At 41.7% G+C, this 19264-nt stretch overlaps 1 protein-coding gene across 4 annotated transcripts in view; it reads right to left on the reverse strand.

The window, feature by feature from the left end:
- The window catches only part of Adamts9 (ADAM metallopeptidase with thrombospondin type 1 motif 9), a 173882-nt gene that overhangs the window by 133252 nt on the left and 21366 nt on the right, over positions 1-19264 (reverse strand). For 2 of the 4 annotated variants that reach the window (XM_021190181.2, XM_029534381.1), the window contains exons 4-10: positions 9262-9551; positions 6557-6640; positions 6340-6455; positions 5276-5316; positions 5077-5182; positions 1797-1943; positions 282-423 (exon numbers count right to left, since the gene is read on the reverse strand). In XM_021190181.2, coding sequence (XP_021045840.1) covers positions 282-423; positions 1797-1943; positions 5077-5182; positions 5276-5316; positions 6340-6455; positions 6557-6640; positions 9262-9551 — 926 coding nt within the window. The remainder of the gene's footprint in view (positions 1-281; positions 424-1796; positions 1944-5076; positions 5183-5275; positions 5317-6339; positions 6456-6556; positions 6641-9261; positions 9552-19264) is intronic. The other 2 variants (XM_029534389.1, XM_029534382.1) reach the window with 1 other exon arrangement.

The raw sequence follows: 19264 nt of genomic DNA on the forward strand, positions 1-19264 counted from the left end.
CTGAAGGGCACACAAGGAGAGTGATGAGCTGACCTCCTCAACCTCAGTCTCTCGTTCCCACTCCCTGCAAGTGACAACACCATCTCCCCATTTGCCGTGTCGCAGGAATGCAGTGAGAAGCTACTGAGACCACCACAGCCTCAGACACAACCACTGAGAGCAAGTTCATTCTGAACCTTCACTTGGGTAACTGATTCAGAGTGAAAATCAAGTGGGAAAAGGTGAACCATAAACAAGTCCAGAATCACCAGCTGAGGGCAGAGACTACCCCGAACACTTACCATATATGGGCACACTTGAGAGCCTGGCCCAAAAATCAGTTCACATTGTTTATTCACGTTGTAAAGAAGGCCGGGCAGTTGGGAAGGCAAAGGATAGGTCCTGGATGCAGGTTCATTCAACAAGCACTCTCCGTACCCAGTACTATGGGAATCAGAAACATACAGATGGTTAGACAGGCTCTTGAGGGTTGCAGAGACAAACAAAGGTCACACGTGCACCTAATGGCAGCAAGGACTGGTCCTTTTGGCCTTTATTCTTTTCATCCACAGTTAGGTCAGGGATAAGTCAAGAATTGAAAGCTGTATTTCTGTAGAAAGATATTCTACACATACGAAGGAGCACTAATCTCCCGTAGGAGTCATTTTTTTTTTTTTTTTTTATCCTTCCCGATAGACAGTAAGCATCTTAGGGCCACAACTGTTTGATTATCTCTGCACTGGGCCTGGTCTGTAACACAAGGTATTAAGTAAGTGTTTGCTGAACAATGAGCAAGGGCTCGGTGACTCATAGCAAGATAGCATCTCAAGCCACCTGCTTAGAAGGAAAACATCGGCCCCTCCAGTTCATCCAGGTTTCTTTCCTGGAAAATCTGCACCAGCTAAGTTCTGATTAACAAAGCCCTCTCCATCTGTGGTTGCAGAAATATCAACCAGTGACCCAAGGCAATTGCTTAACCTTCTGCACTTCTGGGAAAGGAGATCACTGAGTCTGTGATGTGTGGACATTGTATAACATAACTGGGTCTTTGAGGAACCCCTAAAAAAGGACATAAGGAGGGGGAAGGGGGAGAGAGAGAGAGAGAGAGAGAGAGACAGAGAGAGAGAGAGAGACAGAGAGAGACAGAGAGAGACAGAGAGAGACAGAGGGAGGGAGGGAGAGAGAGGGAGAGAGAGAGAGCCCTTATTTCCATCACATATTCTCTTCTGGCAACCATTCATTATCCCATTTCTTCCCAAGCCGCCATTACTAGGTTAGCAGTACATAAATATTTGGGCCCTTCATCATCAGAGCACTCTCCAAAGGCCTGAATAAATCTCAAAGCATTTATACAAACACAGAAATATTTGCATAGTTCCTTTACAAACCCTGCTCTGTGCTCCGATCAGTTTGTACTCTTCCAAACATTGGCAAGGCTATGAACTGACAGATGTTATAGAGTAAATTTTTTTTTTCTCCTCCAAGGAATGTTATCAAGAGCAACAAGACAAAAAGAATGCCAGATTCTGTTTCCTTTCCCTTCATTGGTTACTTCAGACAGGGCAGACACTAGAGCAGCAGTTCTCAACCTTCCTAATGCTGTGCCTCTTAAACACAGTCCCTCACATAGTGGTGACCCCCCAGCCAGAGAATTATTTTGTTGATGCTTCATAACTGTAATTTTGCTACTGTTATGAATCATAATTTAAATGTCTGATATGCAAGGTATCTGATATTTGACCCCAAAAGGGGTTGCTAGTCACAGGCTGAGAACGGATGCACTAGTGGCTGATACAAGAAGAGAGCTTAGGTCTTACTCTAGGAACTCAGTGATGTATTTCCGACTGCACTTTGACCACATCCAGGGGTTGGTGTAGAAGTTCAGGGTTGGTGCCATGACGTGCTGGGGGCTCTTAACACCTTCTTCTTTGCATTTATTGCTGTCATCGTGAGGCATATTAAACCTAAAGTCAACGAAGCGACGGTGAGAATGTCAGAACACACCAAGGGTTCGCGCTGGCATCCTTGCCTAACACATTTAAGAAGAAAGTATAACTAATGACCTGCTGTGCTGTGGACAAGAATCTGAACGAGCAGAATAAATTATAAGACAATTCTAGACAGAGCATAGAACACCAGAGGATTTTTATCCAATTTGATGTAAATGCCTTTAGTGAACGAAAAGGTATGCACAGGCCATTTGTTGGGTATAAATATGCATTTTGGAATTGCAGAGGCTCTGAATGTGCAGTAGTTGGTGCTAGACTACATTAGTTGGAAATGCTAGTAGACAGTGAAAGGGCAACCCATAGAACAAGATTTTGGCAGGATGTTATACTGTTGTCGATATAAAGAATAAATCGGTGTCATAAATGGAAGCCAAGCACTTTGTAATAAGAGGATCCCTGTGGGGCTCGCATCTCCCATTTTTGGGGTCAGGGTGACTAGTGATATACCCGTGTTTATCAAGTAAAGTATCATTATGAAGGTATATAAGGTGTGTGCACGAACTCCTAGGGAGTGGCACAGGCACGTATGCCCAGCCAGCTGAAGATAGAGACTGGCACAAGGATTCACCTGCCAAGGCCAGCTCACAGGAACTGGCTTCCTGAAAAGCCAGGCATAAAAAAGATTCTTAAACTCTTTCCCATTCTGCCTGAGGGGAGGCTATGGAGCACAGCCAGTGTCCTCTTGGGCTGTGGCAGCGTCCTTCACACATACTTTCCATTCTTGGCTTCACCAAAGGAAGTGGGGGGGGGGGAACCGATAGCATTTCCTCAGTGTCCACCCCCTCCCTGACCCACATGGCCTTCCAGCCCAGGCAATTATCCACCAGTTGACAAGGTCACAGGGTCATCTTTTCTCTCTGGGAAAGGCTGCTGTCAGTCAGAACGCGGAGCATGTGGTTAATTTAGCACCGAGAGAGAGGAATTCCCTTCCCCAGTTCAGGCTGAACTCAGGAAGTATGAGTGAAATGGAGGGGCGTAGACCTGTTTCATATAAAAGAAAAATCTGGACTAAAGCCCGTGCGTCTGTTCCACTAATTCTTTTCTGTTCTGTCTCTTTTTTTCTTTTAAAAAAAAAATGTGGGTTCTTGAGTTTGCCAATAGAGATGGAAAAATGTGATCTGTGTTAGATGAGTTTACTAAAAGGCTTTAATATTGCAGAGCTCCTTTTCTTCAAAGAAGAGACATAGCTTGCAGGTGCCAGCTATGTAGTCACGACAACACTGGTTCTAGCACACCTCAAGTAAGGAAGGCACACAACCCTACCTTGCTCCTCTGTGGAGGACAGGAGCTTCCCTCTTACTCCCAACTCACCAGAACTAGGTAAAATGGAGTCTATTTATTTCCTCATACAAATACACAGAAGCTTGTTTTCCTTTAGGCAAGCACATTTGCTCCCTGCTGGGAATGTAATAACTAATTTTTAAATACTTACTGACCGAGACTGTTCACTGCCATTCTATACTGGAACATGTATGTATTCAGTGTTCTGGATGTTCCATTTCATCACTCATTTGACTCAGTGAACAGTACAATTGACCCACTGCATCCATGAATCACACACCCTTAGGTTCCTTTCATTGAGGATGGAAAGTATTTAAGGGGGAAATAAACTTGTTTCTGTACTGAACGGGCATGGACTTTCCTCCTTCCCCACTCAATGTAATATAACAGCTATTTGTGCTGTATTAGGTATTATGAGTCATCTAAATATTGTTTAAAGTAAATAGCAAAATATGCATAGGTGATGCCAAAATACAGTGCCTCTTCGTCAAAAGGGCTTGAGTGTCTGTGGAGTTTGGTATTTATGGCAGGCATGGAAAGCAGCCTCTTACAGACACCTAAGGATGAGTGTATAATTCCTTACTCTTTGTGGATGAGCAAGTAAGGGGGAGAGGGCTCTCACTGCTTCATCAGTTCAGGTTCGTATTGTTACTCACATGGGCTACCTGGGAATAGAAGTCATCTTAAGGGTTCTTTGCATCTCATGACTGTCTTGGGAATCAGAAGGACCAGGGAGAGGCTGATTAAATCTGTGTGGCCTGACGACACTGAAAGCTTTGACTACATTCTAAACATTAAATCTCCAATAGTGTTTCCTTGGGAGAAAACAACAAAGATGTATTCTTACACGGAGTTGAAAGGCCCTTGATAAATTAAACTTGTGAGTGTGTGCATGTATGTGAGGATGCGTGAGCATATATCATGCTCCATCTACAGCACAGCGTGTACAAGAGGTGCGTGAAAAAGCATGGGAGCTGAAGAGCTTGCCTCACTGATGATGTTAGCTCTACACAAAATCTGACACAATGGGGCATACAGCTAGACTACACTAGAGATTCGCTTGAAAAAAGCCATTTAAAAGCTACCGATGATGTCAATTATTTTAGAAATACACTAATGTGGTTCCAAATTAAAATAATTTCAGGTACATTTACACTGATTTCCCTGTCTTCTCTCTCTCTCTCTCTCTCTCTCTCTCTCTCTCTCTCTCTCTCTCTCTCTCTCTCTCTCACACACACACACACACACACACACACACACACACAAACAGGGAAAGTTATCTCATAATGGCCACGTTCTGATCATAATCAGGAAATGAACCTTTTTCTGCTTCTTTGTTCATTTTCTTCTCTAAAGGAGTGGTATTGCTGTTCCAAATAATACCTGTCTTGTTATAGCCATGTATAACCAGCATCGGGAATGGTCTGGATTTGTCAAAAATGCTGAGGCAACCTTACAGACATATATGTTGAACCAAGAAAGTTCTCCAAGCTAATTCATCATTCACTGTATTAGAAGGAATCAAAGTGCATCTTTCTTTGAGTCCCCAGTAGTAGGAGAGAAATTATTAAGTCTTTGCATCATCAGACATAAACAGTTCAACCAAAGGCACGCAGAACTGGGCCTGAAGTGGGTGGATTGCTTTGACCCAATTTCTCACAAAGGTTCAGCTCTTTCAATCCTGCCAAATCTACTCTGAAGTCTTGACTCCGCTAACGTTAAGAAAATACTCACTGGTTAAAAACAAAACAAAACAAAACAAAAAAAAACCCCAAAGTTTTAGGAGACAGTAAAAAGAATGACTTACACATGGCCCAGCTCATGAGCTATTGTGAAAGCTGTGCTCAGTCCACTGTCTTCACTAATGGAACAGCTGCGGTAGGGGTCGCAAATGGTTCCCAATTCAGCAAGACCTGTTAGAAGGGAGTGGGAGAAACCAACGTGGATTTACCTTAGAAAGCAATTATGATTCCAGTTTAGCCATGGGGGCATGCACGAGGACTCACCTAAGGTGTCACATTTGTCCTGAGCTCTGCAGATATCCTCCCTAGAAGCAAAACAGACTTAGGCTTTGACAACATCAGAGTGAAGATCAACAACAGAGAATCCCCCAGAGACTGTTAGTTCCTTTTAGGGAGGGGATTAGCAAAAGGCTAGCTAGCAAATTCAGGGTTTTGCAACCCCCCAAACTTTGTGAAGCATGGATTTAAGGGTTAAAGGTTACATGGAGAAGTCTATTGCTGTCTCCAGTGTAGCCACAGCAACAGTTAGATGTCCTCCACCTGGCCCCAGAAAGGCTTTCCTCAATACCCTAGAGCATGAGACTATAAAGTACTCATTGATTTACACTTAAGTTCATTTAAGAGGAATGATAGGCTGGGAGATGTGGCTCAGTTGTAAAGTCCACATACAAGGGCTGAGCAAAGCCCTGGGTTCAATCCCCAGTAATGGGTTGTGGGACAATGGGAGTGTTTATAACTGTCAGAGGTGGTACGAGAAACCACAAAAAGAGAAACCAATAAGCCAGCACCTCTCTGTTGCCTTGGATGTTTCAAAAACACCCTTTGAGAGTAGCTTACCGGATAAAAATTGAGAGGGTTTTATATTTTTAAAAATTCCTTCTTTCTGGCTTCTTGCAAAAAGAAAAATCATGCCAGTTGGCAACACTAGCCTCAGGTCCTACACGGCCACCACAAGCTGGGTGTTAATGGAAGCTTTCCCTGCTGTAGAAGGACATTTGCTTTTAGGCCTGCCTTACAGACTGAGTCCTCATGTGGCATGTATACTATAGAGATTCTCGGCCAGAGAGGTAACCTCCCTCACCCCCAGGGCACATGCAGTGGTGTTTGGTGAGATAGTGCTACTTGTGTGTGGAGAACAGAGGTGATGGATTTGGGCAAAAGCACCGCAGTACTCAGGGCAGCAAGAGCAACAAAGCTTTGGCTGCTATAAATAGTCATGGTGACTAGGTTAAGAACCTCCCCTGGCAGGGCTGACTGGCTACCAGCAATGCAGGACCCCTGCCTTTGCTGACATCAAGGATCCAGGAACCAGGGATCCATCCATTTACCTTGTGACCAGAACGGCTGTGTCGTGCTGAATCCCACCCAAATAGTTCTTGGAATGCTGCCACTGGCAAAAGTTCTTTAATGTTGTCTGGGCATTGAAATTTATGTAAGGTCCTTCCTAAACATAGAGAAGAAGTGCTCTTGGTCTATGCAACAACACCAATTAGATATGCCATTTCGGATACAGATAGAAAAGAAGAGAAAAATAAACTTTATTACCTGTTCATTATGAATCACAACTAAGTTCACAATAACAATATTAATTAAATTTCCAATACTTGAGTCTTTATAGATAGAAGCTACCTGCAACCGAGATAAATTTTTCAAAGTTAATGGTGGACTCTCTGTGTAAACAATAACAATTCACTTCTTAGGCTGGGCTCCAACACTTCCTAAGTTTCGTGCAACACATGTGATCTACAGTTCTGAAAGTTCACTGTACAAGTATTGACTTACAGCCTTGTTGTAAAATTCATAGATGGCAGGGTTTATTTATTTATTCTTTTTACATAAAAATGAACTCTAGCAAATTTAAATTCTGAAGTATTTTTCCTTGAAGCTGCAGCATCAAATGACTTAACAGTTATTTGTCCCAAAGCATTGCATATTAATATTCCATCAAGCACTTTGCTGCCATTTGAAGTCCTGGGTCCCACATAAATGCTGATACACATTCCTCATGCTCATTGTCCCTTTATATGTTCAGCAGCACTGTAAACTGTTTTCACACTGTTACTATTATTTTGCCATTATTATTATTAATAATAATGACTATTTAAGTCAGCTGTGTTAGCTGGTCTTACCATAGTATAGATTCTGTCTGGCAGAAAACTGGATTTGCCCTTAGTTCCCACGGCAAGACTCTGGGCTAGGCCCTACAACCATCCCTTTGAAAGGAGAGGTCACAGAGGCTCAGACAGATAAAGTAAGTAGCCTAAGGCTATACAGCAGCAAGCAGCAGAGCCAGAAGTTACAAGCTAGGTCATCTGACCCAAAAGCCAGGTCTGTGGTCAACCTGACTACCCAGAACAGTGGGATGGATGTGGGGCTGGGGCCTGCGAGGTCTGATTGGGTTTCCCCTCTGTCTTCTGGGTATGAGAGGGCTGAGGCCTATGAGACATGGAGGGATAGAGCTTCGGAAAGGCAGGAGGAGGGGAAGATGGCCCACAGCAATGAGCAGGAATCAGAACAGGATGTGGGGAGGGAAGAGGACAGTGTGAAGCAATAGTCATTCCCAAGCATGATGGCTTTTCACATGCATCTGGGAAAGTCCTTTTAAGAAGGCTGTTGTTCAGGTAAAGAAGGGTTAATCCATCAAAGGAAAATGAGTGACATCAGATCTCTATGCACCACTGTGCAAAATTAATTAAAAAAAATATATAGCACAGTATAGGGAGTACATGAGAATGTTCCCTTTCTGCTTTAATGAAAGTTGTAAAGTAACTTCTCTGTACCTCCAAGAGCCTGACTCCAGAATTGCTGAGGATGGAAAACATACAAATGCTCACGCTGCCTCTGTAAAATGATGTATGACCCGTACAGAGCCTACAGATGACCATGGCCTGTCAGTCATCTCTGGGTTATTTACAAGAGCCAATACAATGTAAACAGCTGTTATGTTGTCTTGATTATGGAATGAAAAGAAATGCTATGTGTGTTCAACATAGGTGCAAGATTTTTTTCTGATGGGCGAATGTGTGCACATGCATGTGCATATATGTATGTGTGTGTGCCTTTGCGTGCACAGCTGTGTATGTGCATGTAGAGTATTTTGCTTTTTGAGACAGAATCTCTCTCCGGCTGGGAGCTTGTCAAGGAGGCTAGGTTGCCTGGATACCGAACTCTCTGCCTCCCTAGTGCTGGGATTACATGTATACACAACATGTGTGTTTTTTAAAATGAGTACTAGGGATTGAATTCAGGTCCTTATGTTTGAGACGGAAGTGCTTTGCCTGCTGAACTGTCACTCCAGCTTTTCCAAATATTTTGGATACATGATTAGTTGAACCAACAGAAACTGAACTTTGAAAGCTTAGTGTGGAAAACACTTACATAAACTCTTTCACCAGAATTATTGATATGATAGTATATGGACATAAAAATAGATTAAAATTAATTTTATCTGTTTTGTTACTGTCTTTAAAATATACTACTAGAATCCCCAAAATTCAAAATGTGATTGGGATTATATTTTTATTGGACTGTGCTGGTTAGAAACAGCAGGAACTTTAACAATGTTGGCTCCTGGGAGGGTGCAGGGAACATGTGTGAACCAAAAAGGATGGTTAGTGTGAGGTTCTATGTGATTTTCTAATCATGTAGCTCTATTGTGTTTCCAATGTAATACAGGAACAGAAAAATACAGAGATTCCTAAACTTCTTCCTGGCCTACCTAATTATCACCCCTAGTAAGATGCTACACTGAGCAGATATGTTTTTAAAAACCATCATGGATGACTGAGATTCCAAACCAGCATTGCATAGTACCACCAGACTGTGCAAAGCTCCTTAAATAGACAGAAAGCATGAGGCTCCAGAAAACAAACAAACAAAAACAAGCTGAAGGTCACACACAGCCTCTAAGGCACTTGCTAGCTGAGCCTGACCTTGGGTAAATGATATCACGCTGTCCAGAGTCAGAGTTCTTATCTAGAAAATGAGGATGATAATTTAATCTAAGCCAAACAATACTTTTCAATTAATAAGTGCAATATTCAGAGGAGAACCAACACTCAGTACTGATATCTACTACATTTATTATAAAAAGGCAGCCAGTGAATAACCAACATACTCTTTTTGGTCATTTACTTGAATGGCTGAAATGCTGGCCCCAACTGATGCTACAAGCAGAATGGAAAAGGAAGCCCGTCCTCCAGCAGCACATCGAATCAGTTCATGGGTTACCTTCTCTTCTGTATACTTACAATTGACATTAAGGTTAAGATATAATGTTGAAGGTTTGCTCCGTGGTATAAAACCATCCTGTGGTCAGCCACTACCATCACCTCTACAAACCGTGGATAGGACAGAAAGCGTTTGGTTCTTTTGTGGTTCCATCTGTCCCTTGTGCTGTTTGTCCTGTTGTTATAGCCAGAGAACACATTTGTTGCCAAACCGCTCTTTAACAGTGCCACGTCGTCAGCCAGGCTATTCCTCTTTCTCCGTTTTCGCATTCTGATTTTCCGCTTGTCTTTACTGTGATTATTTTTGAGTTCTGTAAGAAATCAGATGGCATTCATTACACATCAGACTCTACTTACACTAAGAATTGTACATGTTTTGAAATGGTGCCTTTAGGTACTAGGGAGATGGATCCAAACACCAAGACCTGACTTTGGATCTCTACCATCCATATAGAAAACCAGGTTGGTTCTGAGAACTGAAATACCATGACTGGGAAGGCAGATAGATAAATCCCTGGAATTCACCAGTAAGCCAGTATAGCCAAATTAGTGAGCTATACACCAATGAGATACACTATCTCAAAAAATAATATATAGAACAACTATGGAAGATACCCAACATTGACCTCTAGCTTCCATAAGTATACACAAACACATACACACATGTGCACATATACCTGGATGCACATATACATGCACCCACATGCGCGCACACACACACACATACACACACTAAACACACATATACAAAAATAAGTAAGCAAATGCCTTTATACTCAAATGACATACAAAACGAACTACAGACTATGAATTGTATAAATAGAACCCAAGCCATACTCTCACTGAAATGACTGTGTCTGATTGAAATGACTACATCTGTAACTAGCTTCCCTGTGAAGCTGCAATAGATGCATACTGACCAGCCTAGAGTATTAGGTCTGGGTTAAGGGAAATGGTAGCACATGGCACCTTCTATTGGGTAACAAAAGCCTTGTTATTCCTTTTAAGTGTTTTTGTTTGTCTGTTTGTTTGTTTGTTTGTCTTTTTGAAATCCAATCGTAGACAACGGAGAGAGGTCTGAGAGGTAACAGGCTTACAGAGAATGTAAAAGGCACTAGAGAACAGAATAAAATGTCCTATTTCTTTACCAGGTCTCCATCACAGCAAAACAGAAGAGTCACTGCTATTTGATGACTCTGAATTTACAATTAATTTCTTTCAATGATCACTAAAGGCAGCAGATTCAGACAGAGTGTGGGCCAGGAATTGGGATGACACTCTCTGGCAGGGTAGCCTGAGGCATCTTTAGGCCTCCTGGTTTCCAGATTCTCTGCAAAGCGTGAGCCTTACAGGCGCAGCAACCCTGTAAGGACCTGTAAGCTTTTTGGGAAAGGGATTCTTCTGTCCTACCCAGGCCTAGGTGTGGGCATATACCATTGGAAACCAGGCTTAAACTGTTTCTGAAGAACTTTATAGTAAGCTCAAATATTGAAATGCACCATTCAATTGTCATATCGCCAACCACAGAACAAACAGAATACATATAAAAGAGCCTGCCAAAACACATTCTGAATAAAACTTGATTTAGTCAGTTACCTTGCTTATCACTCATAAATGTGCATTTATGTTATAATAATGAAGCAGAATTGTATGACTAAGAAATATGCTTCAGTACCTAGGACTTGAGAGATGATTCTTTTCATCAATACCAAAGATACAAATCGAAAGGATAAATTCTAAGTGGTTTCATATTTGATGGGCCCGAGAACTTGACAATTATAACCACTAGCTTAAAAAAATAATCCTGGGGCATGCACTGGGCCAAATTGAATATTTTGATTATTAAAATGATGAAAAAGTTTCAAATTGTCAAACAGGTCCTGTGTAATGCAACTACAGAGAACACAGCTAACTCGAAACCTGGGACATGAGAGAGTGCACCATTAGACATGTTCTCCTAGTTTCTCTTTCAAGTATAATCTCAGCATACCAATGACATATGGTCTAGGCTGTCATTCAAGCCTCAAATTACCAGATGAATACAGAACAGATACTAACTAGCACTTATGTAGGCCAGGCATTGCACTTTGGTGACTCTTGGACTTGTATACAATCTCATATACCATACTACTTTTCACACTCAGAAAATGACCTCTCTTTTTATAGATAGAGAAATTAATATCAAGAAGCTGTGCAGCTGGCCAAAGTTACATAGCAGTGAACACCAGTAGAAGGACTCAGGCACATATCTGACCAGCACCCTAAACTGTGCTGGTCATTTGACAAAATTTTTAACAGCTGAAGATTAACCATTACCAAAGGGAATCTGAACAGGTGACAAAACTGCAGTGGACATTTGTCAAGAGAGTTTGCTTTTTGCATTAGGTGAGAGAGACATGTTGAAATGTAAAATTACTCCATCAACTAAGACAATGATTCATCTATTTTGTAGGAAATACTCCTTGTTTAATGCTATCTGTGAACGCTCTTTTGAGGAGGGTGTAAAGATGGGACATACAGGCACATGAATGTAGAAGACAGCAGAGAACCTCATATATAGTTCTTAATATCTTTCCACCCTAGTTTTGAAACATAGTCTTTCCCTGGTACCTGGTGCTCACCCAAAAGGCAAGATTGGCTGGCCAAATGATCTGCCTGTCTCCATCTCTCCACTGCTGGGGTCACAAGTGTACACCCATACACACAGACTTTTCTTTGTTTTGTAGGTTCTAGGCATTGAGCTCAGGTCCCTGGGTTTATTGAAAAGGCCAGATTTCTAATTTGAACTTTCCTAACAACTTGACTTTTGGGTCATTAAAGACACTGTGCTGAACTTTACTGCATCAGTAAAATGATAGATGTCAGTCACAGAGACCACATGTTACATGACTTCAGTCATATGAAATGCTCAGAATCTGAACACATGTAGAGCTAGAGGGCAGAGGAGCAGTTGCTCCAGGCTGGGGACATCATAGTGAGGACAGGAAGAGGGAGGTGCCAGTGGAAGAAGGAGAACCTTTTAATCTCAGTGTGCTGAGGCAGACGGTAGGATTTACACCTGTGTGTGTCTATACCCCAAGACACTGATGATGATCACACTCATTAATACATTAAGGTCAGAGAACTGTGATTCAGTAACATTGTTTCCAAAAGACAGTTGAAACAACCTGTTTTCTTCTATGTTTCAGTGTTCCAGGTTTCACACTGGGGTCCTTGATTAATTTAGAGTTGATTCTTGTGCAAGGTGCTAGATATGGGTCTGATTTCATTCTTCCTCATGTGGAGATCCAGTTTTCCTAAAACCACTTTTTGAAGATGCTGTCTTTTCCACAGTATGTATTCTGGCATCTTTGTCTAATATTAGATACCTATAGCTACATGCATTTATCCACAGGACTTCCATTTGGTTTCAATGATATATATATATTGCCAGTACCACTCTATTTTCATTACTATTGCTCTGTAATATATCTTGAAATCTGGAGCTATAATCCCTCCAGCATTGTGCTTTTTTTTGCTCGAGATTTCTTTAACTGTCAGGGTTTTGTGGTTCCATTTGAATTTGGAATTTGTTTCTACTTCCATAAAGAATGTTGTGGGGATTTTTATAAAGATTGCATTCCATTTGAAAATGGCTTTTAGTAGAATGGTCACTCTCACGATTTTAATTCTGCCAGTCCAGGAGCATGGAATCCCTTTCCCCCAGTATCCTCCTTGGTCTCTTTCTGCCGACTTGGAGTCTCCCACCTCCTTGGTTAGGTTTAGTTCACACTTTTGAAGCTGTTGTGAATGGGACTGCTTTCACAATCTCCTGTTCAGGGTGTTTCTTGCTGATGTATAGAAAGGCTACTGATTTTCTAAGTGGATTTCACATCTTGCCACTTGACTGAAACTTTTGGAAGGTCATTCAGAATAGGATTCATTTGCCCAGGAACGAAGACCAATCATTTACAGATAGTTCCTTATAAAACTAAAAAGGTTCTGTACAGAAATAAGCAACTGAGTGGTGAAGAGAAAGGCCTAGTATGTTTGTCCACTCTACATCTAACAGATGATTAATATCCAGAATATAGAAAGAACTAAAAAAAAAATTGAGTCAAGAAAACAAATGAGCCAATTAAAAAAGTGGGCTGGAGATCTGAACAGATTGTTCTTAAAGAATAAATGACAATGGCTAAGAAATATCTCAGAAAGTGTTAACATTGATGCCAGTTAGGAGATTGATGTTAAAACTACTCTGAGACATCATCCTTGATCAGGGAGAATGGCTAAACTCAACAAAATGACAACAAAAAATGCTGGCAAGGCCCTGGAGACAGGGGGCATTCACAGTTGAAGGGCTGCAAACTGTCCAGTCGCTATGGGCGTCAGTGTAGACAATTTTCAAAAAGCTAAAGATAGATCTACCATATGGACCAGCTAGACCGCTGGTTGGCAAATACCTAAAAGACTCCAGATTCTACTCCACAGATATTTGCTCAGTCAAGGTCATAGCTAGTCTACTCAATATGGTAGTTAGGAAATATAAATAGCCTAATGTCCTTCACCTGATGAATAGATAATTCAACTGTGTAACATATTCAGCTGCAAAGAAAAATGAAATCATAAAATTTGCAGGTAAATAGAAATAGAAAATATTATACTGAATAAAAGCTGGGCATGGTGGCACACATTTTTAATCTGAGCATTCAGGAGATAGAGATAGGCAAATCTCTGAGTTCAAGGCCAGGCTGATCTATAGAACGAGTTCTAAAATAGCCAGAAGTACACAGAGAATCTCTGTCTTGAAAACCAAAACCAACCTAACAACCAAAAGAAATATTATACTGAATGAGGCATCCCAGGCCCAGAAAGACAAATGCCACATCTTGTTTTCACATGGATCTCAGTTCCAAATTTTTAGATGTAAGTGTGTGCTTGGAGTAACTGCAGATGCCAGGAAAGGAACAAAGATCCACTGGAAGTGGAGAAGCAGGAGGAGAAGGTGACACAGAGAAGGGAAGAGCTCCATGGAGGTGCTATGAAGAGGAATGGGAAAACAGGGCAGGGAGCGAAAGTTACCTGGGAGCATGTGTGTGTGAGACAGTGTGTGTGTGCCACTGTGTGTGTGTGCCTGTGTGTGTGCCTGTGTGTGTGTGTTCCTGTGCTGTGTGCGCATGTGTAGCAATTATAATTAAAGAATAAGGGGTCACAAGTTTGAGGAGTGGGAGGGACTTGGAAGGAATTGGAGGAAGGAGAGGAAGCAGATTAATGTTAATATAGTGCACGTGAAATTCTCAAAAAATAAATAAGTAGCTGTATTTAACAAAGAAAATGTGTCACTCAACTTGCTCATTTAGGTCACAGTTTTGGAGGCTGGGACACTAAGTTTCGGCAGGCCAGTTTGTCTTCTGGTAAGGTCCTCAGAATAGCATAATGGAGGAAGCAATTTCTAGAGACATAGGGGAATTAACAAGGGACCTGAGGGAACTACCTACATCTCTTTAAGGGAAGTGTCCTCAGCAGACAGGCAACCTTCCCCCGAGGTCTCACCAAGTAAAGCCTTCACTTTTCACACTGCTTTGCTGAATGCACCCACCTTGGAGGGACAAGCTACAACCAGACTGTAGCACACTACTTCAAGCATTATGGAGAAAAAATGTTTACTCTTGTCAGAAGGAACTTAGGAATGGGAATCCCTGATCTCCAGGACCCGCATGGTAGGATGGGAGAACTGACTTTGGAAATGTGTGCTCTGATTCCACAGGCACACACAAGCCTACTCCTGCACAGGCACACACAAGCCTACTCCTGCACAGGCACACACTAGCCCGCTCCTCCCAGAGGCATACCAGCACACACTAGCCCACTCCTTCCAAACACAAATAAATAAGAAGTGAAATTAAAAAATTAAGTCCATTCGCAGAAACCAAATCACTTCTTCATAACAAAATGGACACATTCTCACTCGGGATGCTCCTCAGTCTCTCACCCACTTCACTTTACTGACTTGTGAGTTCGAACCTTATCTATTGATTTAATTAGCCCAGCTAACTTCTAGCACATTGGACATCTTAGCAAGCTATTTAAAATGTTGCATTAAAGCCAAGCATGGTGGCGCATGCCTTTAATCCCAGAACTCAAGAGGTAGAGACAGGCGAATCTCTGTGAGTTCTCATCCAACCTGATCCAAATGGGGAGCTCCCGGATAGCCAGGATTACATGGAGAGACCCCATCTCATCAACAAACATACACACACACACACACACACACACACACACACACACACACACGATATTGAGCCAATACACCTACTTATTCTTTAACCTCAAAATAGAAGGGTAGTTCTCAGCTAAGGAGAATCTTCTGTGAGGATTAAAAACAAGGTTTCACACACCGCTCTTCAGTGGTCTTCCAGTGTAAGAGAATCAAGGGTTGTGTTACTTGGCTTATGCTTTATAAACATGGACTAATTAATTTTATTCTTGTGCAAAGTGTGGTATAAATAGCCAAGTATTGGTGCAATTCCTTCCTTATACATAGCTTTGTATTTATCGTTACTTGATAACATTTTCATTTAGATTTACATACCATTAAACTCACCCCTTTGGAATGTATAATCCCCCTCTGGGTGGGTATGTGTATGTGGTCTTGCAGGTGCCCATTACCTTACGCATACTGTATAAATACTCTACCATTGAGTTTTTCCCTCCTTTAGCCCAATTCAGTGCGTTTAATCTCTTCATAGAATTGAGCCGTTACTGCCATCGTCTACTTTGAGAATACTTGCATTGTCTCTAAGAGGCGCCCTATACCTATCAGCAGTTACTCCCATTCTTCCCTCTTCCCAGGCCCTACCAATTAAGAAGCTATGTTTTGACACCTATGGGCCTGCCTCTTCAGGCATAGCGTATGAACTGATTCATACATTGTGTAGCATTTTGTATCTAGAGTCTTTTACCTCATTTAATGTTTTCATGTTGTAGCATACATCTGTATTCTGTTGCTTTTTATTGCCAAATGGCCCACTGTAAGGAATGTACCAACATGCTTATCTATTTGACATCTGGGTGGATGGTCAGCAAATCAACTGAGGGAAGCTGATATCTGGGCAGGGGTATTTATACACCTGCATACATACATACATACATACATACATACAGACAGACAGACAGACATACAAGTATATACGCAGGAGTAGAATTTCTAAGTCACATGACAACTCTACATTTTACATTTTTAACAGTTATATTTTCCTAGTGCCATGTTGCCTCCTGAGATTTAAATAAAAATCTCAGAAACAAGGAATCTTTTTACATGTCTCTTTTTCTTTAGGCAGTCTTGGGAAATTATGCTCATTTACTTTGTCCAATAGCTCATAAGAAACATGACCTCATTCAAACCCTGCAATAATGTGTTGATTCTTCTGAGAATCAAAGTCATGTCTGAGAAAATGTAAAGCAATGTGAATCTCATATGTGCATGTAAACAGATTCTTTATTGGGTATGGCCGTGCATACCTGTAATCCCAGTACTTTGGAAGTAGAAGAAGGAGGATTTGGAGTTTGAAGCCAGCTTGGGCTACATGGTACCATATTTTATAAAATAAAATGAAATGAAATGAAATGTGTGTGTGTGTGTGTGTGTGTGTGTGTGTGCACGTGTGACACAGAGAGAGAGAGAGAGAGAGAGAGAGAGAGAGAGACAGAGAGACAGAGAGACAGAGACAGAGACAGAGACAGAGACAGAGACAGAGACAGAGACAGAGAGAGTGTCAGACAGACACAGAGAGATACAGAGGGTCAAAGACAGAGACAGAGAGGCTTTCTGCCAGCCTTTCCTGTGACTGCAGCCTGGGTACTCCAGTTCCTAAGGGCATTTACTAAAGCTAAGTTAGCGTTGGCTTTTGCAAACATTTTGGCTTTGATGCCATCAAAAGGGAAGGACTAATGCTTCTCTGACAGCAAACACCCTGGGCTCTAAGAACTCACACAGCGTGAGGAGACGTCGCGGAAGCCCCACTTGACCTTGGGCCCATTCCTGTCTATCTCTCTGTTTTCCCACTTACAGACCAAGGGGAAACAGTGTCTGTTTACAGCTCCTTTGAGGGATAATGGGCGTTTATGAATGCAACATGCTAACTCCTGCCTGGTGCACAGGAAGGAGTAAATAAATCCTGTCATTATTCTTGTTTGCTATTTTTAAACCAGTCATAAAAGTATAATATGAGTTTTAGATTTTAAAAGGAACCATTTAAGGTACAGTGACTAAGTGCACTTAAAAGTAATGTTCTGGCTTGGGATAACGATTTTAACGATGTTTGTCCTCACGGGCAGGGCAGATGAGCAGAGCACACCTCATTTCAGTCCTGACATCACTGTGCCTCGTTGTGGAAGGAGTAAGAGGGGTGTGACCAGGGGAACTGAGGACGGCCTTCCATCTCCCAAATGAGCAGGGAAAAGCACAACAAAACCCCTGCATCCATTTCAAGGGTGTTTGAGAATTAAATAAGAAAGGACTTATAAGAAACATTTCTTATAAATTGGAAGTTTAAGACATAATCTTGGGCAATTATTCCATGCCTAAGTAAGTTGAAAAGGACAAAAGTAACCGGAGAGCAATTTTAAAACTGAGTTCAACTCTTAAAAATCTAATATTGTAAACATTTAGGATGCATTGTTATGGGGGAAAAACACATTTTACAACCAAATTTTGGTGCTATTTGCTCATACATTGTTGAAAGCATTTTAAGTAAGTTTCATTTTACAGTGTGAGGAAATGCTCATTGTGCTACTAAAGAATTGGAGTTATTTTAGAGACACCACACACACACACACACACACACACACACACACACACACCCTCGTTACTTAGTGGCTACTCACCAAAGTGTTTCTGCCAGCTGGGGCTGAGTGGAGCCAATCTAAACGTTAGTGTTAACAGTTGGGAGGTTAATTACTGCCGTGCACTTTCACAAGCTTATCAAAGTTTAACTGGGTGCTCTCAAGGCACAGAGTGACCTTGTGACTTCATGGACTTGGTGGGCTGAGGAATCACATGGCAATGACCAAGGTGAGGCCTCAAGAACAAAGCCCCACTCCTTTCTGTTCAGCTGGAACTTGGCAGAGGGAAGGAAGGCTGGCAGCCATCATTACTGTTCCCCACTTAGACACCAGGGTCAGGTCTCAGCTTCTGTTCCTGCTCTAACTCACTGGCTGCCCTTCCTTGAACAATTTCTTGCCTCACTTTCCTCATTAGTAAAATAAAGATAATAATAGTAAACATACAAAAGGGGAATTATGGATATTAAAGGAGACAGTATATGAAATTCATTCAGAGCAAGGCCCTGAAAAGCATTAAATGCCCCCACTTAGCACTGTAACATAGTAGGAGCTATTATACTGATAGAGAAGAGACCTCTCCTTTTTTTGTTGTTAATTAATTTATTTATTCACTTTACATCCCAAAAGCAGTCTTCCCCTTCTACGAATGCACCATCCTGAGTCACTGCCACAAACACCACCATGTCTTAACTGACCTGGGAGCTGAGGACATGGCACAGAGCTGACTAACCTCTGCCATCTTAGTTTTAGTTGGAGCTAGGATCCCCACTATTGGAGTCATGTTCAGAGATACATAAAAAAAAGTCTTCAGACAGAGACTAAAAAATGTCAGAGACAAAGTTCTATTGGGTCAGAGGAAGAAGCCACAAACAACAAAGCAAAGTAACAAGGGAGGATATTAGCCCAGACACTTAGAATACCCAAGATACAGTTTGCAAAACACAAGAAAACCAAGAAGGAAGACCATTGTGTGGATACTTCATTCCTCCTTAGAATAAGGAACAAAATACCCATGAAAGGACATAGGTACAGAGACAAAATTTAGAGCTAAGATGAAAGGATGGACTATCCAGAGACTACCCCATCNGGGNATCCATCCCATCATCAGCCACCAAACCNAGATACTANTGCNCATGCCAGCAAGATTCTGCTGAAGGGACCCTGATATAGNGGCCTCTTGTGAGGCTATGCCAGTGCCTGG

The sequence above is a fragment of the Mus pahari genome, chromosome 2, assembly GCF_900095145.1.
Source record: "Mus pahari chromosome 2, PAHARI_EIJ_v1.1, whole genome shotgun sequence".
Classification (NCBI taxonomy): domain Eukaryota; kingdom Metazoa; phylum Chordata; class Mammalia; order Rodentia; family Muridae; genus Mus; species Mus pahari.